The sequence below is a fragment of the Manacus candei genome, unplaced genomic scaffold (assembly GCF_025592945.1).
Source record: "Manacus candei isolate 608988 ecotype Guabito, Panama unplaced genomic scaffold, ASM2559294v1 h1tg000043l, whole genome shotgun sequence".
In the NCBI taxonomy this organism is placed as follows: Eukaryota; Metazoa; Chordata; class Aves; order Passeriformes; family Pipridae; genus Manacus; species Manacus candei.
The window spans coordinates 4,218,163-4,241,448 of NW_026138091.1; the positions used below are offsets into that span (position 1 = coordinate 4,218,163).

At 38.5% G+C, this 23,286-nt stretch overlaps 1 protein-coding gene across 4 annotated transcripts; it reads right to left on the reverse strand.

Moving 5' to 3' along the window:
- Nucleotides 1-259: 259 nt before the first annotated feature.
- Nucleotides 260-22,947, reverse strand: TMEM19 (transmembrane protein 19). 4 transcript variants are annotated; one of them, XM_051795963.1, is made up of 7 exons: nucleotides 22,876-22,947; nucleotides 22,503-22,653; nucleotides 19,429-19,542; nucleotides 17,943-18,080; nucleotides 17,367-17,621; nucleotides 16,164-16,373; nucleotides 260-481 (listed from the first exon to the last, which is right to left on the reverse strand). In XM_051795963.1, the coding sequence occupies exons 2-7, from the start codon at nucleotides 22,630-22,632 to the stop codon at nucleotides 378-380; spliced, it is 951 nt and encodes a 316-aa protein (XP_051651923.1). In that variant the 5' UTR covers nucleotides 22,633-22,653; nucleotides 22,876-22,947; the 3' UTR covers nucleotides 260-377. The 4 variants fall into 4 exon arrangements, with proteins under 4 accessions (XP_051651923.1, XP_051651922.1, XP_051651921.1 ...); XM_051795962.1 differs by lacking the exon at nucleotides 260-481 and adding an exon at nucleotides 12,945-13,305 and having other exon boundaries at nucleotides 22,515-22,653; XM_051795961.1 differs by lacking the exon at nucleotides 260-481 and adding an exon at nucleotides 12,945-13,305.
- Nucleotides 22,948-23,286: the final 339 nt, after the last annotated feature.

The following is a 23,286-nucleotide window of genomic DNA, read 5'->3' on the forward strand; positions in this document are numbered from 1 at the left end:
GGAATGAACAGAGAATGCGTCCAGGAGAACAAAGATCAGATTTCCTGCAGCAAGAAGCAATACATTCACACACAAAATGGATTGGTTTTATTTCCTCCAGATGTAAATAAAAGAAGCCTTTTTAGTAAATGAAGGAAATGGGACAAGGTAAAAAAATGAATGAACACACAGTCTTCAGGCATATCTTTTCTTTAAATAAATTTCCAGTTTTATTAGAATGTAAGTACTTTCAGCAAGTTACTATAAAAATACTGTCTTGCTGGAAAGTGATGTTTGTTTCTGTCAGTCATGCCTTCTGTATATAGTCAATAAAACTGACTGGCGTGTTAGTTATTCTTTCAGGCTGAACAGAAGAAGGAGGCAAAACGGAGTTCAGATTAAGATTGCCAGAGACAATGGAAATCAGTGGTCATGAGCACAAGCTGCTTCCAGGGCCCAGCAGGTTGAAGCTTTCCTGGGTAACTGCTGGCAAATGCACCTGCTGAGACACAGACATGCTGTCTTTAAAAACCTTCTTGTGCTTACAGCTTTTTACTGTTGTCAACAAAAGCATACATACATTCTTTACAAATACATGGGATTAAATTGAAGAATAGACCTCATTTGTACTTTTCAGTTCTTCTTTGAATGGAAGCAACCCACATATCTGTTACATCTTATTCATTAAAAGGGTACTTTCTGCATGGGTGTTTTTTAATCAATCCTAAGTGTATTATTATACTGAACACTGTAGCTGAAACAGAGGTTATCTTCCAGTGAGAAAGAGACCTGAAGCTTTGGAAAGGGCTGCACAAGACACACCCTGTATGAAGTCTATGCGCTGAATGCACCTGACAGCATTTTTCTGAGGGCACAGCAAAGCATAAGGCACCAACTGAAGCTCAGTTCTGGCTGACTATTTCTCTAAGAATCCTCTGCTGTGGTGCAGAGGCAAACGATGCATTTCCCACTGACAGTAGGCTGCTGTGAGTAACTACAGTATCCCACCATTTTTGCTCTCCTTTCTCTTGTCTGGAACCTGTGATTACTGATTTTGTTGTACTTTCCAAAACTTCAGCCACCAGTGCTAAATGAAATTAGAAGGCTGATCTGGCTGATAATAGAAAGTTCTGTCAGAGCTACCTGAAGTGTCACATTTCACTGTAATCTGCAGGTTTAAATATCTGTGACAGTTACCAGGTTATTTTAATGGTGCTAATTTAACTTGGGAAGTGTTTCTTTTGTCTAAGTGAATTTGAGAAGAGAATGGCTCTTTTTCCTTTAATTTAGTGCACTTCTCCTTTTTACACAGTTTCCAAAAAATGTTTTTACAGACCTTCTGTGTTAACTGTGTTGCTGATTACATCTGCATGAAAAATGTCTTTTGAGACAAATTTTATATTTCACAAAGATGCTACAATATTCTGTATGTTATTAAGTGGTGCAAACAAATAACACCAGTCTATCCATTGCCATGACCTTTTATCATTCTTGGTAATAGTTGGACTAAATGATTCTTGTAGGTCCCTTCCAACTTAAGAATATTCTGTGATTCTGTGATTTTACTTAAGTCTTTTACTTCACAGGTGGTGTCATCTCCGAAAGTGAAAATAATGTACTACTTCCAGCTTTCGTTATTAGATCTCCTTATAAAAATATTAGATGTATTAATTCCACTGTGAACTGAAGTGCATGCAGTAGTTGTCAGAGGAGATACTCTAGCTGGTCAAACCTATAACAGCATAAGCAGCACCTCCCATGCCATGGATGACACATAACTGATTTCTGGGATAATTATAAGTTTCCTGCAAATTATAAAAGTAGCAGTTGATTTGCAAATAATGTCAGTCTTATATTTCCATTTTTTCCCTTGGAAAATATTTTTGAGCATAATTTGCCATACTTGCAGTAAAACGTTCTGATTTTATCAGATTTACTTGGAAAAGAAACATAGTACTAAATCTCTGCCAAATAATGTACAGTTGTATAAGATCAATCTCCACAAGAGTACAAGATGTCCAAAAAAAGCAAGAAATCAGAACAGGGAAAAAAACCCAGCCCAATAACAACAAAGACCCACTTAAAATGAAGTTAGCAGTATTGTCAAAAAGAAAGATGGCTATTCAGGTTCAGAAGATAAAGAATAAAGATGAAGAGTAATGCATGGGGACCTGAAGAGAAAAAACCCCAAATAATTCAGAAAGAATCTTGACTGAGAGGGACTTTTCTGAACGTGTTTCACCCACTCATTGACTGCTGAGAGCCTTCATGTACCCACAGGGATATATTTGACAGGTCCAGTAGTGCCCTTGGAGGCTTTGTGCAGCGTGAAATTAATTTATAATTTAGAAATAAGCAAAACATAGAATCTAATTTCTAGCTAAGAAACAATGCCAATAAGGAACAACGGAGGTTTTTTCTTGTAACAAAAAAGATTAGTATTTTCTAAAAGTTCAATTCTCCATGTTGAATAGGAATTGCCTGTAAATGTTATTCCCCCAGGGTAAGCAGTTCTGAATTCTTTGCCACTTTGCATTATCTTTTTCATACCTACAGGGCAACACATATGGCAATGCCAAATATCATCCCCATGCAATTGTGACAGATCCTCTCATTGACAAGTGGATGTGTGCTAAGAACAGCTGCTCCACCATGCATTGACCCCTTGCTCTTGGTGTTTTCACTTGCAGAGGCAAAAGCTCTGTTTCAACTCTAAATGAGAGGCCCTAACCTTCTAGGAGAGGGTAAACCCATGGCTTACAAAGTTAATAAGTATTAAAGTGTCAGAGTTAGAAAGACAAAACTTCCCTCCCCCAGAAGTCTGTTTACTAGATCTATGTTATAACCATACTAAGAATGAAAACATTAAAAAAAAAGGAAGAAGAAAAAGTGGAAATGCTCATTTTAAACACATTAAACACATGCTGGCAGACCAGGGAAATTCCAGAGGAAGGCAGAACTGGTCAAAATTTAAAAAGTAAAAATGGGACCCATGCAATCATAAACTATCTAGAGTAATACCAGGCATTGGCAAACCTTATTTAAACAATCATGACGATGTTTTCAAATACAGAAGCAGACACTCAAGGACAGATCCACAGCTGTATTTACTTCCCGGAGTGTATAACAGATGAAACTTTCTACCAGAGTAACTTGTTGCTGCATGGTGCAGCAGGAGATAGGGAAGTCAGTGGCACCATGGGCTTGCTCAGACTCTGCTCAGTGACAGTGGTGTGCGAGCAGATCCGCAGTGAAATCTTGCATTTTGCTGACTGTGAGTCAGTCACGGCAGTAATAGTAAAAGAAAGGGTTTTATTTACTGGTTGATAAGCCAGTAAATTTTCCAAGAGGTCTTATAGCACGAATGAGAACATGGAAATGAAGCATGGGAGCCAACAGAGTTTCTCAGGGACATCCTAAAGCCTACTGGTTTCAGTGCTACTGAGCTTCAGTTAAGCAGTGATTATCTGAGAGGATAGGAATGAGCTGCTCTGAGCAAATCTGTTTTGAATCATGGAAGGCTTACTTAATCAACTATATATCTTCATCCAAATCATCATCTGTATAACAGCAACCAGCCTGTTTGCTGACCAACTATTTGGTAATGATAATTGCCTGTTGCACATAGGCTTGCACAGCCTTCTGTACACACACCTTCACACCTTGATACACCCATCTTCACCACAGCATTCATACCTTCCCCTGTGGGGAGGAGCAGATGATGACATGAAGAAAAGTAATGATGCAAAAGAAAGACTAATACTTGGATGAAGCATTCAAATATTATGAGTGCCAGTCAACAAAATCTAAAGGAAAAAACAGTTCACATCAAAGGAGACTGAGATGAGAGTACAGACTTGACTGTTCAAAGGTAATGTCATAGCTGTACTAATTTTTTCTGGTTCTTGACTTAGCACCACATGTCAACAATCAGAAAAATAATTGCTTTATAATGCAATAAACCACAAATTCACTGCGTCAAGAACTGGATGAGTGGTTCAGAGTAGTTATCAGTGAGACAGGTGTATTTGAAAACTGATGTTTCCTTTAGGGCTTTTTGGGTTTCCTAAATGGCCTGTAAAGTAAATATAAAATTAGTGCTAATCAAACTTGATGTGGTACTGTCAGTGTGATAAACAGTGATAAGAATAGGGTAGCCAGCAAAAACTGTATAAAATGCTGCCATCTGAAAAGTAGAAACATTGTAAAGAATGTAAAATTGTTAACTCTTAGTCGATGTAAAGAATTACAGAGTCAAAACCTAACAGGTATCTAAGTATATGACTTCAGCAAAAGGGTGGAGGTAATTCCTGGATATGAAATAAGGAAGTAATGAAGAAGTTATTTTATCTCAGTGCATAGCGTCGATAAAACTAGTACTGGAATTTGGCATGCAGTTTAAAAATAGGGCACAGAGCAGGAAAAGGCTCACTTTGGTCAGCTCATCAGTGCTGTAGCAAGAGTAGGCGCAAAGAAAGAACTAATAGGAGGAATCTAAAACCAGAGCATTCAGATTCAAAGTGAAACAAAAGTTGTTAAAACAAAGACAAATTATCAAGTGAAGCAAACAATTCGTCATCTTCTGGCAGCTTTGCATGAGGGCTGATGGGTAGCTCGATGGCATGACTTTGGCCAGACACATATGGTATTTCAGGCAGTCATCAGGCCCAGTTCACAGGAGATTGACAATCTCTACTAGCTCTGAAACTTAATAATAATTTTAAAATAATTTCTTTTTTTATAATGTATTCATCATATTTACTGCTGAAAAAAAAGCTAGTCAGAATTACTAATGGCTCAAATGAAAACCACATCTCACCGAAATGTAGTGCCTTCAACTAAGACTTCTAAAATTTGGAGGAAAACTTGTATTCTAAACATATACTTCATGGGAATGTGTGGAGCAACCCCAGGACTACATTGTATGGTTTAAATTGAAGCAATTTATCCTAAAGCAGTCCTCAAAACAAGAAAAAAAAATTAATATCACCATTAATATAAATTGATATAAAACTTCCTGCTACTCTCACAATATATTAATTTTATAGACATTTTCCTTTGTAAAGTGTTCCTTGAAGCACTTTCCTGTGCAGATACTGTCAATGAGCAGGTAAACAAACCAGCAACAACAATTACATGGTCAATTACTATTCCTGCTTGGTCCTGCATTTTAAAATATTGTATAAAGGACAAGTAACAAGACACCAGGATTATCATGCAAACTGTTAAGGCAAGTGCTTTCATTTCTACTGACCAAACAAATAAAATAGAATCTGCCAGCCTATTCCTTTCCTTCATAATTTCTTCCCTTAGAAATTTCTAATTAATGAATAACCCAGTTTCAAGAAAGTCACACAGACAAAATGCAAAAAAGAGTTTATCAAGGTCAACTGCATATTACTTTCAGCAGAATGCATCCCATTAAAAAAATATCTTCTTGCTGCTTTGACCAATCAAGTATTTTCTTTTAAAATGTTTGCATTTTGTTATTAGAAGTGGAGAGCTGTAGTGATAGAAATTTTGATCTCACTTTCTGTCTAGAAAAATGCTTAAATATGACTCCTGCCCCCACATATGAAGCAGGTGATGCTCCAGGGCATTATGAGGGACTGTGGGGTTACATCTGTCTTTTCTGTTCTGCAGGAAACAAATCTGTGCTGTCAGAAGAAGCTTGACATTAACGGTCCCATGGGGTCTCAGGCTGCCTGATTAGATTAGGATTACATTTTTAAGAACCATGCTGTAACAAGTGACAGGAGTGATGTGTTTCTGGCCAAAATCCTCCACTCACATATGAGTGAGAGCAGTACACCAAATTGCTGTTCCATTGTACCCTGAGCAGGCTGCCTGCCAGCACAGGGTTAGACAGCCTCCGGAGAGTAAATGCAGCGGTGTATGTACACTGTGTGCATGTATATATGGACAGATAGGTATGTAATTTTCTATTATATGTATATATATTGTGCATATAAAAGGTGAGATTAAGAGTAAGATTAAGCTCATTATAGTAATTCAAATAACAATCTATGTCTCTTCAAGTGGGATGGCCTTTGAAAAGCCATTATTTATATCAAACAGTTTCTTCATTAACCAGTAAAAAACATCCCTGTGGCAGGTTTGCACACCCAGCCAGCAGCAACTTTGACACTGTAATGCAAGATGTCCTTCAGGGGTGGCAGCTTGGCTGGTGTCTCCCCTGTCCCAGTTGCAGCAGTGTCGGAGCCAGTGGCCTCAGCCCAGGGGGACATGGGAAAGACACTTCCCTGGCCTGGATCACAGGGGCAGAGGGTCTGCAGTGGGCACCAGCCCGCTCTACTATGGCTCTTTCTTGTATGTGGGGGCACCTGCCCCCTCCTCTACTGGTTGTGTGCCTGAGGCTGCATCTTCAAACCAGAAATGGGTTTTACAGACTCCTCAGGCCTGAAAGCAAAACCAGGGAGAACAGGCCTGGAGGCAAAGATAGCAGTCCGTAGTGCTGGGAATAGAAAATATGCCATTACACACAATGAAGATGAAGTCACAGATCAGTGTATGGAACTTGCACAGTTTCCCATACCCATTTTTTCTCTATGTTCTGCTTTGGGGTTTAGATTTTATTTTAACCCTCTAGTAATAGCCCTCATACCGTTACTACAAAACATCTCTCAACCCACGTTGAGGTCTTGGGCCTCAACCCAGTTTGCTCAATACAATTTTCCAAGGATACATTATGCAAATCTTTAGTGTTTCTTTTTCTGGTAAGCTGCTTGCTTTGAAACTTACTTCTGGAGTGAGACCTTTGAGACTTCGTAGGTTCATGGGAGTTTCACAGGAAAGGTCTGAAATGATAAACCTCCAAACAGACCTTGTCTTCCATTGAATGAGGATTTCTGGAAGACTAGTCCTCTCTAATCTGTAGATAGTCCCGATGGCATTGTACCATGTAGGCAAATTTATACAGAAGCTTGAGGTAGCAGTTAGCCATCATTCAACATTTTAACATTAGCATAATTAAACAGGTGAAAGCTTCCTTTTTATATTGTTTAATCGAGTGCTTAATACAAAAAGCATATTCCCTTTATTTCCTTCTTCTGAAGCTCTACCTGAATCTATATGGAGGAATAAAACAGTTTATGTAAGATGTTAGTCATATGTACTTCAGAAAAAACAACTAATAAGAACATAAAGAACAGTTCTCCTGAGAACTACATTTTTTAAAATGAGTGGATCAATGGTTAGGGATTCTCTGCAGTATTTTGGTAGGGTTTGGGTTTTTTTTTCCATTGGGGAGACACTGATGGCTACCAGACATATTGCTGCGTTCATTAAAAAAAAACCAAAACAACCCAACACAGATTTATTAACAGATTTTTAGCAAAGAACAGGTTTTGCCAACTAGAACAGCCAAGATCCAGGAAAAAAACCAACAAAACCAACCAAAGCAAACCCTCTGGTGGAGATCCAGTTTTCCAAGTCATCTTTACAAGTACTCTGATTCAAAATATTGTCCTTGGTTAATGCATTTTTTCCATTAACAGGGGTAGGAGTTTGGAAAGGTTTACCAAACAGTACTTATTACAAATAAAAACATGAAGAAGGGAGGGAAGGTGTTTTTGTGTTTATAACTCTGGTTATTAGTTGTGAATTGACCAAAAGGACTTTACTGCCAGTATCTGTTTTCAGCAATGAAGGAAATCCCTGCTCAGGCAGGTGGAGGCAGGGTAAGCGAGCCAGGTGTTCTCCTCCCCACCCCACCATGCTCAGTGCTTCCTGAAGCACTGAGATTTGCCCAACAGTGGGAGAGCAATGCCTGGAATTACCCATAGCAGAAGCTGCATTCTCGGAGTGTCGGCAGGCTCACAAGATAGCGGGCGTCACCGCAAAAGGCAACGTTGTCCTTTGATGTGAAGCTTGCAACCAACCAGACAGCATGAGCTATCTGCTTTTTATACAATTAATTATTGATGTCTACCTGGGCAGGTGTGGCCAGCACCGCCCAACTAGAGGCCTTCAGTCCCACCCCCTGTTATGCAAGTGGCATCTCTTCTGCGCATGAGTGGGTACCTTGGAATTCCCCCCGCGCTTGCGCACTAAACCTCAGGGGTCTTTTCTAAATGAGTCTGGGGGCTTACTTCATCCTCCTCCTCTTCACTTTCTCCTTCAAATGCCCTTGGAAGGCAGTCAGCCAGCCAATAATAAGACACCAATTAATTAGAGTTTGTACCAAACTCTTCCTTTAAGGATGAAGTTCTCGTTTATCAGTGCTTGTTTTCTCATAAGTTGGCAGGAAAAAGATAAACTCTCACAGGTGGCTGGGCCAAACACAGACCAAAAGTATCAACATCTAATTAAGCCCTGATACATACATCATGAATCAGCTCCTTTCACTTCTTCATTTTAAATTATATTAGGATGAGACACTGAATGCAATGAGGTGATGCACATCTATTGGGAGTACCATAACCAGGGGCATTTGGCAGTTTAAGGCAGACCAAAACTACTGCTGCTTTGGGGGAGCATTTGATGATATCAGCTTTCAACAGTGGAGTGATTTCAGGACTTAGAAAGTCAAAAAGTGGAATAATAAAATATCAGGATAACAAGTAGTAGTAACAAAAAGAGCAGGATGACAGAAGTCATTGCTTTCCTAATACTGGGCTGAACTCAGCATAAGTCACTGCAGCAAGAGCTCTTCAGCAAGAAAAATCAGAGCACAGTCACATGATTTTATATGATGTCCTTCTCAGCTTTGCAGCAATGGCTGCAGCTGTAAAGACCTTACAAAACTGATTACTGAAGGTACTAAAATGTATTAACAAATGAGCACCAGAAGACTTTTTTTACTGCTTTCTACTGATGTTTCCTCTAATTGCAGGATACATTTCTAAGTTTTTAAACCATTCTCATACTTGCTAATGGTGTGGGTTTGAACCTCCAAGGCCAATTTGGACAGTGATCACATTGCAGTGTTTAATTCTGCTTTATGATTGTTTGAACAAAGCCACAAAAATGCAGCTACCAGGCAAGAGAGGTGCAAACAAGTTATGCAAGGTTTCACAGGTGACTCGGCAGGTCCAGCCAGGTACCTCCCCGCAAACTGGCAGTTCTTTCCATATTGGTGGTATTCCCCTTTCCAAAACCCCTTCCCTCAACATGGGTCAGGCTGGTTCTTCCACATTTCAGCTAAATCCAGTCTTCTCTTCTGCAGTTGACCAGCTGGATCAGGAAACATCCCTTGCCCCTGCTCTAAGATGGCAAATCCCAGAGGAGCACAGAGCAAACATTCCTGCTAAGTGGTCTGCTATGGGAGGATACATTTATCCTAAAGATATTTTCCAAGTGATAGTGTATGACATTATTGCTTCATATCATCAGTCAGTCACGTGGAAGGTTTCCTGGTCAGAACTCACATAACGGTGGTCACCTACTTTCCTGTGTATCCATCGTCTTGTGCTTCAAGGAAAACTCTGACATTTAAGGATGTGGTAGACTGCCATCACCAAAGGTTTTCAAATCCCATTGGACAGATCAATTATTGCTACATAATGTCACTCAAGATCCCTTTCCCACAAAAGGTTGGACCAGATGATTTGTCAAAGTCCCTTTCAACCTGGGTGGTTCTGTGATTCTACGATTTAGTTAGTGGTTGTAGTGGCAAGACAGTAAAATTGACCCATCTTCTCCTGGGGGATGAATATTGTAGAAAAGCTACTGAATATTTCTGGTGGAATTTCTTTACTTGGAATCAAGTTTTACAGACATAGGAGTACCCAGGTACAAGCTGCAATTTGCTCAGCAGCTTTGTTTCTACATTTATGTATTTCATCTTCCTTTATTGGCATTAATATTTACTGAAGATGGCTGCAGGCTTGGGAACACTGCAGGGATCTACATAGTCTGAGTGAATTCATGTACCTTCTCTGATTTATGCATTAAAACAGGCTCATAATTGTGAGAGCTGCACCCCATCCCCCAACAGAAGCACTATTTAAATTGAAAATTATTATCCAGTTACAGCAATAGCCAGAAGCGGAGACTGTAATGTACCTACAAAGCTTTAAGTGAATAAATTTTCTGTAAAAAACAGGTTAATTCCTGCTTGAAGAACAGCTACTTAAGGTCAATTTGAAATGTTAGATAATGAAATGTAAAAAAAAGGCTGAGTGGGGACCAAAGTACTGCTGGTACTTCTGGTAATCCTACTTACAAATCTGAGATGCCCAACCCTAACAGATTTTCATATGAATAGTGCCAGAGTTGGTGCTGTAGTTCATAATGTTTCAGCCCTTTATTGTCAGAAAAAGTCAGTCTGTTGAACATCAGCTAGTGATGTTCTCACCAAGAGAAGTGATATATCCCCTTTGCTTTTGTTGTCCCAGAGAACTATGGTTTATATCTGCAATGATGGACCACTCAACAGCAGCATGCACAGACCCAAGACCACCTATAGCTGTAACAAAAAACCAGAAATAAAAAAAATAAGTGCATACACTAGTGACTCTGACACCAGTATACTTCAACAGCCAGAATCAAGGCACCAAGCCTAAGCGAGACCTGCCTAAAGATTTCTTGTATTCAGTTATGCCAAAATTTTACTTGAACATCTATCACATCCACAAATCAAGGCAAGCATGAGTACCTATAATTCACAATTGTAACCTTCTCAATTAAAAAAGTTTTGAGTGTACACTCTTGGTGCTGTGAAAATATTGGTGTCACTTCAATATGAATGGAAAATCAATGACAGAGGAATATATTATGGGTACTGATGGTTCTGAAGCAAAAGAATTATTTAAGCGCTTAAAGAATGGAATTAAATTTGCTAACTGCAGTAACTTACTTTGTAATTCCAAATCTACCAATTTCTCTGGTTTTCTTCTAACTCTTCCTCTTTTTATCCCTTTCCTTTTTACTTCCTGCATTATCTGTCTCTCCAAGTAGCATATGGACAGGTGGCATCTCTGTCTGCTCTCTTCTGAACCCAGGAACTGCTCTTAGTGACACACATCAATTTAGAGGCAGTTTGTCACATTCTGTAACTTCTTCCCTGTATCCCATACTCTCCTCTCCACCTCCTCTTGAAGCTATCAGTCAGCTACTAAACAGTTAAATGTAACCTTATTTCCATAAGCTATGGTCCACTCAATATTATATACCCAGAGTTAACTGTCAGAATAACTGTCCTTTCCAGAGTTCAAGAGTGCTCAGGTCTTTCTGTATACTGGAAACATATGAGAGAGAGTTTCAAAAGCAACTCAAGTGTCATCACTAAGACATGAGAAATAAAAAAATCCAAAATAATGGCCTTTGAAGATCCTAACTACAGGAGTTCATTCAGATCCCATTCATTCATATGATTATAGATCAAAGGATTTCATGCTGCGATGAATTAGAAATCACAGATGTCTTCTCACTATAGCAAGCTGGTTTTCAAATGAGACTCGTATTAAATAGTCCACTTCACTGTCTGAAAATATACTTCACTTCAGGAAACATAAGAATCTAAAAATAAGGCATTTAATTGAAAAAAAAGTATCTCACAAAAATTGTATCTCTCTCAATTCCAGAAACCACAACAGTATTAATAAAATCTTAAAAGACAACTAATACAGCTTTTATTTAGAAGCAGCATAAATCCAAACAGTGCAGAAAATTCCCAAGGGTTTACTGTTACAGTTTAAGTGCATATATTCCTTCTATAATTTTGTGCCTTTTCACAGGAACAGACAAAGAGCAGCTACAGAATTTGTTCTTTTCAGAAAGCCTTTACTACTTCGAAATCTCATCTTTATAAGTGGGTAATATAGTGAACTAATTCCAGTGATGAATTCCAGATTTATATAGACTTGATTTCTAAACTCAAGGTGTTAAAAATTTTTTAATATTCCCACCAAAGGTGACATAATAAACAATTCAACTGAACTAAGACAGGCAATATACACAAGACATTTGTAAAAAAAACCCAGATGTTCAATACAAAATACTCACCTATGTCTAAAAATAAAAAGCTTTTTATAAGTTAACAGTATGGGCCCCAGTTTCTGAATGTCAACAGTGAGAGGTTATTATGAAGGTATCGCTAAAGTTTAAATACCATCTGTACTGGCTGAATTACTTCTACCTCTTTTATAGATGAATGATGGAAGACACAATCACCTAACATAGGAGCTTGAGCATCAAAAATTAAATTTCCATTTTTAAATGGTTTATAAGTGTGACTTCCACCATTTACTACAAGGATAAGCTCTGTAGCTTCTTTGGCTGAGGCCATCATCTCTGGATAGAAGCCCCAAACAAAATGGGAAACATTTCCACTGCTGAGAAATAACCAAGGAGTATAGTTTGGTCAGAATGGTAACTGTTATGGAGCAATTCTGTGCTCATAGAAAAAACGTTCTATTTTTAAAGAGATGAATGTGAATTCACAACTGTTATCTTTAATTTTACATTATTTAATAACTACCACAGTATTGACAATCTTCATAAATATCATTAGTTTTGAAATAAAGATGCCAAAAAAGCACAGAAAAATTTATTATTCTTACTGGAACAGCTAGTCAGTTTCTATTTTAAATTTGGATTGTTGCTTGACATTATGGAGCAGCATCACTTTTATGAATCCTATTCTCAGGAAAGTGGAGATATTATCAGGATACCGAATAGACAACAAGGCTTAACTCTCTCTTCCCTGTCCAAATACTTCCAGAAGATCTTACGTACTGTAAACTATGGGAAATAGCAGAACTCGCCCACTTCAACCATGTTGCCATTGCCTATATAAAGCTGCAGTGTACTTTGTGTCTGGTTTGGACAATAGCCACAATGCTCCATCACACCAACTGATATGGATTATATTTCTATTTCCAGCTTCTTGCCTTTCCAGATGCTGAAGACTGGAGAGAACACAGATGCCAACACTTCAGCTCCATGAAGATAAATGAAGCAAATGCTTCAATTCACTTGGCAATGACCTACATCCATCTGAAGAGCAGCAAGAGCATATTGACAAAGTGCCTTCCAAGTCCTGAGAGATGCTGATTGCCACGTGAGGCTTACAGCCTTAGTAAGTTGGCTCTCTGAAAGTTCCAGATCCCTCTCTTCAACAGAGTTCAAGTAGAATCCCTTCGAGTCTTTGAGTAAGACTGAACATACATCAATCACATGCAGAAAACCTTAGACCATTTCAACCCCTTGGCCAGAAAAACCATGCCATGCCTGGAAGCACCAAAGCAATGATTACAGAAGAAAAAAGATTTACTGCGTTGTTGTCTAATATAGGTTTTCCAGATATGTGCTTGGAGTGTTTTGTTTGGTGGTTAACAACCATTCCAATGTTCTGGTCAAAACCTGGGAAAAGATAAAGACTTCATTTTACAATGCCAACCAAGCTAAAAAGACACTTAGTAACCAAGTGTATGCAGCTTCCTAAATTTATTTTACCATTATGGTGTTAAACCTCTGTAAGAAGACATCATCAGACTAAACTAAATTACAGTCGGTTTAATTTGGTACCTTCAAAGAATGGGGTATAAATGCAATACTTTATGTTAGAAATTACTTCTTTTGAGAAGTTAGTTACACTTCTGTCAAATCTACTTCCCTCTTTATGTAATTTCACAGCAAAGAAATGAGTGAAACAAGCTAAATCAGAAGAAGAAAAAGCTGTTCCAAGAGTCATACTAAAGCAAAGGATGCTGTTTTGAACAGAAACAACTGATTAGCAACATGTATTTCCTGTCAAGATGTATTTGTTTTCAAAGGAAAATTACAGAAACAACATTATTACTTGATCTGACAGAAAGCAAGCTCCTTCCAAAGGTTGAATTTATAAATTTTATTTACAGAGCAGTTTTATACTACCAGCAGCTGGGTTTTTTTCCCTAGTACGTAGGTAATTTCTTGCTCTGCCTCTATATTATCAATACTCTAGTGTTGAGCTTCATTAGCTACTACTGTACACACATCACTACCCTGTATTTTGTCCAGCTGTACTACTCTATATGCTGATACAAAGATAACATTCTAGAATGCTTGATTTTAATACCAACTCACACTGTAATGAAGTATACCTGGGTACATCTACATGCATACATTTAAGGTTCATATGAAGGAACCAAATCAGTATATTTTATATTAACTTTTTTTTTTTCTTCTTAGATTTGAATATCTGCCAACACCCACAACCTGGAAATTTCAAAATAAAGCTGCTGTTTTATTAAAAAAAAAAATAAATTTGGCATCTCAGACCAAACTTAAAAAACCCCACACCACAAACCTCCTTGGCAGGTATATAGCTGGTGTTACTGTTACCTTTGAATCATACAGTTAAATCTCGCTTTAGATAACACAAAAAAGCTACAGAAAAATCAAACTTCAAAGACTAACAGTTTAACCCTTAACACTTGCTATATTTTAGAAAGTAGTAAGTTTCCTTGGGAAAAAGAGGGAATAAATTTTTCTAAATATATCCCTCAAATGTACATAAAGTGTAGGTTCAGAGCTTAAACAAGTAGGTAAAGTAACAGCAAGTCCTTCCATTAGCTTTGTTACTTACAGAATAGGTACAGCTTGAGACTGATAACATGGGCAAATTTTAATCTAATTCTGTACAGCTATTCAAAGCTTTAATTAACAAAGGTGTGGGCGGGGATGGACCTTCTTTTAGAAACAGTAGGTACCACAGGCTATTAGATACACCAAATCTAGGAATACTACCAAAAGGAAAAACGCTGAGAGAACTAAATAGCAGTACAAGTTAATGTTTTCAAAAAAGACACAATTCTTTATCACCACTGTCATATCTATTGTTTCTCAAGATGCTGCAGAGACTAGAGTATTCCTTATGAGTCCACATTGAAAAGAGACTGGAAAAGTAGGTTAAAGTGAGGAGGCACACAAAACCAAACAGCATGCATGACATGAGCAGCACAATTTCATCTATGTCACAGCATTTATGTGCATAATATAGCATACATACTCCAGCAGTCCTTATGAACTTGTAAAAGAAACTATGGAACTTGTATACTGTCCCTGCTGGAGCTAGCAAAGGAAGTTGCTGAGCATGAAAAAAATACATGAAATGAAGAAGAAACAGATGCTGATAAACGCAAACATGTATTAGCTAGGTTTACCCCATCCTCTTAATGCATCTGCCTCATTAGGAGCCTGAAACATTGTCTGACTGCTTAAGTGTTTTCTCTTTAGTAGAGAAATATCTAAAAATTCAGCAAATGATTGAACACTCCACTTTGGTCTTTCCTGGAATTACAAGGAATAGAGCATAAAAAATGCTGGAAAGCCAAATACAGAGCATCAACAAGGGTCTGTACTTCTCACTGCAATGGTAGATCTAAGGGCCTTGTGTATCTCAGGCAGTTCATCTGCACATTCACACCTTGACTTCCAACTAATAAGTATCCAACAACAGAACCTGGAAACTTAAGTTCTCTCTGTAAGCAAGCTGTTAAACACAACAGTGTCAGATATGGTTTTTAAATGATTTTTAAATGTAGGGTAAATTTACAGCTTAGCCTAAAGGTTGTCTGTAGTGTTTATTGACAGGCAATGATCCTTCAGGGCAATGAGTAAACACTGAAATAATTTAGAATCAGCCAGCCAACAATTTTTTTAAAAAAAGACATGCTTTTTTTTATTTACAGTCACAGCTAGTTTATGATAAGCTTAACTTATAGGAAACAGTAGTCTGTGAAGCAGAGAAAAAACTAAGAACATAAAACATTGTTCACATTTTCCTGGAGTTTTTCCTATTTAATTCTTAAAACTGAGACTATTGCTAAGACTTCAGAGTTAGGAATGGAGCTTCTGCAGTGACAACTTAATCCAAGCAAATGGATAAAATTAAACTGACATTTTCTCTTGTAAAATGCTACAATAATTAGACAATAGAAAAGGAGAGGGCAGCAATGACTTCTTCCAAGGTAACATGTTGGAGATCTCTGGTCTCTTTCACTAATCAGAAAGACATTAAGCTACAGTAAACAAATCAAAATTTGGAAAAGGAGCCACTGCCCTTGCTGGTTGTCATTATCATGTCCATTACTTTTACTCCCTTTGTCCTTTGTGCTGCTACTTCTGTATTTTTTCCATTTAAAAATCATGCCCTCAACCCTTCTTGAAATTCAAGTCCAATTTTAGGTTACACTAGGAAAGGGGGGGAGGAAAAAGGAAGAAAAGAAGAATCTTACCACTGTATTGCATCGTAGCTCCCAAATATGAATCAACAATTGATCCCAGTAGGCCAGCTGCTGCACCAAACACAATAATGGGCCATTGTGGAGCAGATATTTCCAGATCAGTCACAAAAATGAGTTGTGTTATGAAGTAGGCTATACCTACTGACATGCCCCCAAGCAAACTTGAGAGCAGGCCTACTAATGTAACTGCTCCATTAGTACCTAAATCAAACAAAACAAAGCTGATTTAAAACCTTTTTTTAAAGACTTATATTTATTCAAATGTTTTACATAACATCAAAACTGTTTGAACTGACCTTCTCCCCTTCTATCCACAAGACTCTGCTACTGCAGCTTTTATTTACAATTCTCAGTGTGTTGTTGAGAAGATTAACCTGAACCATTATGGTCTATTACTACTCTTTTCCTGTCTCTAGGGCTAGTTATCTAGAAATATTCACTAGCATTAAATTAAATAAAACCAAACAGCACACCTTTCACTGTCACCTGGTACTTGTCTGTTGTAGGTCATGGTGGGGGCGGGATAATAAAAAGAGATTTGCTCCAAAAACCAGACCTCAAGATGTGCATGTTATTAAAGCAATACCTCCCTAAGAAGTAGTATTTTGCCAACACATTTAAAGAAAAGAAGAAGATCCATAGGAAGATATTTGACAGCTCACTGAATAAAAATCTGAAGAATGCATGTAAAGGTAAAAAAATACTTCCCCTGCATTGAAATCCTATCCAACAAGATCTGAAACTGATCCATATGCCAGCAAGGCTCAAGATTAGACCCACTGCTTTAAGGCAGCAATGACATTCACTGTGGAGACAAGGTTTGACAGACAAAAAGTTCACTTGCACACCCTTGGTAAGATATTAAAGGAAATGAGTGATTTGGTTAAGAAGTGAATTTTCTGCATTGTCTGTGTTGAATATATGTATTCTACTCATTAAAATATGAATGCCTGAAAAAAATGAGTTGGTAACTTGTACTCTTTATATTATTAGCAACATAAACACTTTTAATAGAGATGAGAAATGACAGTATTCAGAATGATTTTAGCTCCGTGGATCCTGTGTTGGTGCATCCCAACCAATCCCAGATTTCTGATGTTTTTCTCAGTCTTTCTTGGAACTATTCAAATTGGATGCATAATTCAAAACAGATTAACAAAATATTCAGAACATGTAGAATAGGTAACACCTTACCTACTGGAACCTGTTCCCAGGTTGTTATCAATCTTGGTTTACTTTTACTCATAACACTACCAATCTCCGAAGCCCATGTATCACCAGCAGAGCATGCCAAAGCTCCCAAAAGGGATAAGCACATCCATGATGCTGTGTATTCCTTTGAAAAGTCAATAGGAATTTCACCTGGCCCATTTTCTATCATATATAAGAGAGCCAGCTCAGTAGGAACACCACCATTACAGAATACTTGAACCCAATTCCTCTGTCCACCTGAAGTAATAAAAAATAAATTTCAGTAATTTCAGGCAACAGTAACTGACAAGCAACAGCACGAGACAAAAGTAAAACACACATATATAAAGTTAAATTTAAAAAGACACATGTTCCAAACAGAAACTATATGGCAATTTATTAAACAGAACAGAAGCAAAAGCAAAGTCACTTGCTAATGTTACAGGGATAAGGGTAGAGGGAAGTCACAACAACAGTGTTCCCTACTGTGGATGTTACATCTCGTCTGACCCTTTGAAAGGAATATGCAGTATTTATTCTCCACAAGGGATCCAAAAGCACGAAAGTATTTTGGCTTACCTTCTTTGTATTCTGAATCTATTTGCTTCTTTCTATCTTTTTTCCATTTAGTAAGTTTTGAAGAAGTAACAAAAAATACAAACAAAGAAGAGAAGAAACTGTAATTTGCAACTGTAAGGATAAATCCAACCACCAATCCTACAAAGAAAAAAGAAGTATATCAAGTTTCTCCATGTAACAATACTTGCTTTGCAAAGCAGTTGAGTATTCTGATTTTTTTAATATGAAGATTATATTCATGATACCTAAGACAATCATGCAGTAACAGATTCTACTGCTAAATTGCTAATTTAATTGCTACTGCTTGTGTGATTTTTAAGACCTTCTTTTGCCACAAATCAGTAATATTGTGCAAAAATAAAAGACATAGCAATAAAAAACCACAAACCAAAATCCAGAGGATATGTAACTGAAATTTAAGTACTCTGCCTGAAGAACACTCTTACTTGTATAAGGAGCAGATATAGAGCTGTGACTGTGACTTTATCAGCAAGTTTGTCATCAGTTTAGGTATCAAATCCCATGTCCAAGGTCTCTAAGATAACCACTATAACCCTCCTCCATATCTTAGCAGATGTTGCTTTTCCTTTCTGTTCTTTTCTTTTTCCATTTCTGATTTTCATGCCATCTTTTAATTTCTGTAATTTTTTAAAGTATTTGAGCTTCTGGAGGTGATTAATTTTTATGTCCCCCTTTACAAAGGAGGTCTCATTTCACTCCCCATCATGAGATTACAATTCTAAATGACTGAAAGAAAATTGTCTGCACTTAGGGCAGATGCCAGTATAAACCGCCTAGCAGAGCCGTTACATTAAGAGGTAAAAACAAAGAAGAGAAAAAGAGTTTTTTTAATTTAGAAAATGTCACAAGACCAGGGTGAATCACCTCACCTGGAAATCTTGTATCAAATTTCAATAAACACTATTGTACACCGTGCTGCAGTTTTTATCACGCGGTCAAGAAAACTTTATTGAAATGGTCATTTGTTTGAACTAAAGTACAAATTTAATTTTCTTATTTTTGGCAGGCCAAAAAATGCCTGGAACTGCTTCTATTACAGTAAGGAGAATCATGTTCTCTTAACTGGTTCCCCCCCTAGGCAGGCAGGGTGCTGACATGGATCAGTTTTAGGGTATTTCTTTACCACTACCTCTGCCATTTCTTTAATTCTCTGTGAATCCATCTATATGTTAAACCAAAACATGTGATTTAACTGCATACTGTACTGAAGTTTAAAAGAATTCTCTAGGTTTACATAAATCTAATGACAATATTAATCAGATTACAAACAGCATCACAAAATTAACTTCCCTGTTTAAACAGGCCTGAGAGAAAAAATCAGTATGAATTTAAGGTATATACGCTTATATTTATACTTTTATTATAATAGAACTAAGTAGTAAAGTCTTAAAAATTACAAACAACAAAAAGAACATTAACTTCGTTTACTAAATGTTTAGCTTAATAGTCTCAGAAAAAAACATACCTCCCAATGCACCACTGTGATCAAGACTCTTCTTCTTAAAACCCTGTGCAGCAATAATTAGTGGAACCAAGACTGAAAAAAGCCAGCGCCATGGAGAAATGGGTCGTAAAGTACCTGATAAATCAAATAACAAGGTTACAGATGATCCTTATAAGACTTTCCAATGCCTTCATATCTGAAAAATTATTATCTTCTAGTATATACTTAAAGTCTGACCTTAATAGAGATTAAAACTTTTTACCTTCTAGAAGAAAGGCAGTAATTTATTGAGTCTTTTCTGTTTAATATAACATACCTTTTAATTGGATAATAATAAATCCTTTATTAACATCTTTTATTTTGGTGAGTGTTCTAGAATTTCAGAAGGAAATAAATACATTTAGGACATTGATAATAAATTGTCTCCTTAGAAGACAGTTGCTGTGGATACTAGTGCTTTATGGAACGGTGTGGAATTACAAGAGCCAAGCAGGATATTATTTTCCTGTTCTGCAGATGCAATAAATTACTGCCTTAGCAGTAAGATCCTTAAAGCCTTTATATTTTAGCACCTCATTTTTACTTTAAATTGGAGGACACAAAGTTCATTGCAAAAGATGCCAAAAGTACATCTTGCAAAACACTGAAATTTAACAGTCCGAAAAGAAATTATTCCTTAATACTAAAGTTTAGAAGTCTTCCATCCTTGTTGTCTGAAGAGACAAGGAAGCTATTGATTATATCCTGAACTACACTATTTACTGTGATAGAATTTCAATACCGAAAAAAGCCAAGAAAGACAATCCATGAGGTGAAAGTGAAAGCAGTGTGACCACTTTATGATAAACATTGACACTATCAGTTCTTCTGAGCTTGATTTAAGGCTCTTAAAAATATCCTTTAAGCTGATGACTATACAAGTTACAGTTTTTGTTTGAAAAACCCACAAATTTTAAAACGTAAAGCCAATAGTTAATCTAGTTTTGAGCTAAATATGCTTACATATGCTATACAAATACAAGACATCACAGATCTTGCTTTGAAGTAAGTCTCAATCTTATAAAATAGAGACTTCACACAGGTACAGCTTGGCTTGCTGGAGAGCTAAATATGATGGTTTTCAACAAGAACTTTTGTGTTAGCAGTACCCCAATCTTCTCACATACACAGGCTCCTTGGTGCAAAGCAGGATAAACGTCTGTGAAATCACAGTAAGACACTAATTGCAAGTGTAGATTCACAAGACAAAAACTTCTCTTCTGTGTACTGAAAAGCCCCAGTCCATAGCAGGTGAGCAAGGGAGTTTTGCAGACAAGGGCTGACTCAAGAATTCAGAAGACAAGCAGTGGCTATGTATGAAGAGACCTCCAGTGCTGTAGTCTGGTATTGCTTATCACAGACCAAGGCAGCTCTTAGTGTAAACTTCAGTGTGAGCAGTACTGGAAATCAAAAGGTTTCTTCTTCCTTGGCTAACAAATAGAATTTTCATCTCTTCAAGGACATTTTTAAACTAACCTTTTTGTATTTCACTGAAGGGGTGAAAAGTATTGGTATTGAATTACTCCTAAATATAAGCAGTTAGGACTAAGATTGAACACATTCATTGGTTTATTATGGATTCTTTGGCACTCCCACTTTACCAATATTTTGGTTACTGTTTGGTGCTTAAGCATTACTATAAATTATAAATTAATTAAAGTATGTCTGTAATATTTTTGTATTTATGTTAAAGACTGTGAATTTCATCACTTGTATGGGCTTAATCTACTAAGCCTACTAACTATTATACATTTCATTCACCTCCTCAAGCCAAGGTCTTTACACTGTCTCAGGCAAATGAACAATAGAAGTTGTATGTCCTTCTTTTTCCATTATCATTCCCTACAAACAGGAGGATTAGTCTGCAGTCCCCTCCTTTCTATCACTCCCTATATCTTGATTCACTTGATACCAGGTGTTCCACTCTTCACTGCCAATCACCTTAGATAGCAGGGATTGGAATATCCTAATTATCAGAAAACCTCAGAGAGCTATACCTTTAGAGAGCGGACACAAATGAAGTTGCATGTTTAAATACAACTTGGTTAGCTCCAAATGACACAAACAAAGCCAGGTTGTGAAGCCCACTTCTGCCTATCTTCTGCATGTGTGGCATCTCACTACAAGCCAAAGAAGTGTCCAGACAACATAGGTTTAATGCTATACCAGAACTAATATTCCACAAAGCACTGAAAAACACTGAGCAGAGACATCCAACTGCCATTGCAAAATCAACTTATACTGGTGGTATATTTACTCTAGCTTCTGGATTCAGAGTGACACTGGGTAGTCAAGGGTGTTCATTCCGCATCCCTAAGCACTCCCAGCAACACTGCAATGACACTGGAGCTCTTCCTGAATTAAACTGGTTGAGGTCTTAAGGACCTGCCCTGAAAAGCAGTTAAACTCTTCTAGACTTGAACTGATACTGAAGGCTGTACTGCTCCTTTCACACACTGCTTTAAGAATGGCCCTAGAGGCAAAATGACAGACCACAAAGAGCACTTGCATCCCTGCAGCTATACACAACTAAGCCTCAGCTGCCTCAACAGAACATTGAGCTGACAGTACACACCTATGGTAGCCACTCCATGCATACATCCCCAACTTCTTATACTATTACCTCTGTTTCTGTTTTCCTTGACTAAGGAATTCTTCTTGCATGCCCTGTTCTGCATGTTGCTGCATGTGCATTCCTAGAACAGGCTGGCACACTCCTCCCGTGCTGTCACATACTTTTCCTCATCCAGAAAGACCTCTGTCAGCTCGCTCTTTATTTTCATTTTTTATTTGCTTTCTTTTAGGGAAAGAAATCACAAAGGATACCAACATCTTAAATTCTACAGGATCCGTGGGCAGAGCTGCAAGTAGGTGGCTGTCAGCACCTTCTAAACCACTATCACGTACTGTCAGCGGTGAGATTTTCAGTTCTACTGACAAAGAACGGGGCTGTGCACACCTCTCTTCCCATTTTTTACGTTAAGCCTGCAGGGGTTGGATGGGAGGGTTCGCCCCTGGTCATGCCATGCCTGCCTCTGCCCGGCCTTTGGACTCACCGTAGTACGTACTTGCAGTCATGGACACGATCCAGAACGCCAGCGAAATACAAATGAGCAAGTTCAGGATGACCATATTCGCCATCATCTTGAGGTACTCTCTGAAGAAATCCTCCTGGTAATAGGGCATGGGAAGCCAGGGGGAGAACACCTGACGGGAAAACAAAAGGCGCAGCACATCAGAGACACCATCTCCTCTTTCTGCCGACCGGCGAGAGCCGCGGCCGGGCCCGGCCCGCACCGCCCCCGCGGCGCTGCCAGGAGGCACCGAGGCGCTCATGGGGAGGCTCCTGCGGGCGCCCCTGCTCGGCCCGGGGCCGGGCTGGGCGATGCGTGGCCGGAGGCGCTCGCACCGCCCGGCTCCGTCACTGACCTGCTCCCCTGACCGTCAACGCCGCCACCATCCCGCCCCGCGCCCGCGCCGCGCATGCTCCGCCCGCCGCCACAGCCCCAGCCCGGCCCGGCCCCGCCGCCGCCGGCAGAGAGCGGGAGTCGCCCGGGCCCGGGGGCGCCACAGCTGCGCCCGGGCGGTGCCTGCGCTCTGCGCAGCCCTGTGGAGATTTCTCCCCTCTCCGGTATCGGGATGGGGTCTTCGCCAGGCGCTGCCCATATAGATCCAGTTTGCGAAATAAAACCAGCAATGACACTCATGAAAAGCATGAAATCTGTAGAAAATTGTCGATACTGAAACAAAGAATTGTAATTGGACTTAGCATAAGCAGGCCTTGTTTAGTGTGACCTAGCAAATTGGAACACTTAAACAAATAGGCAAAACTGCTAGCTA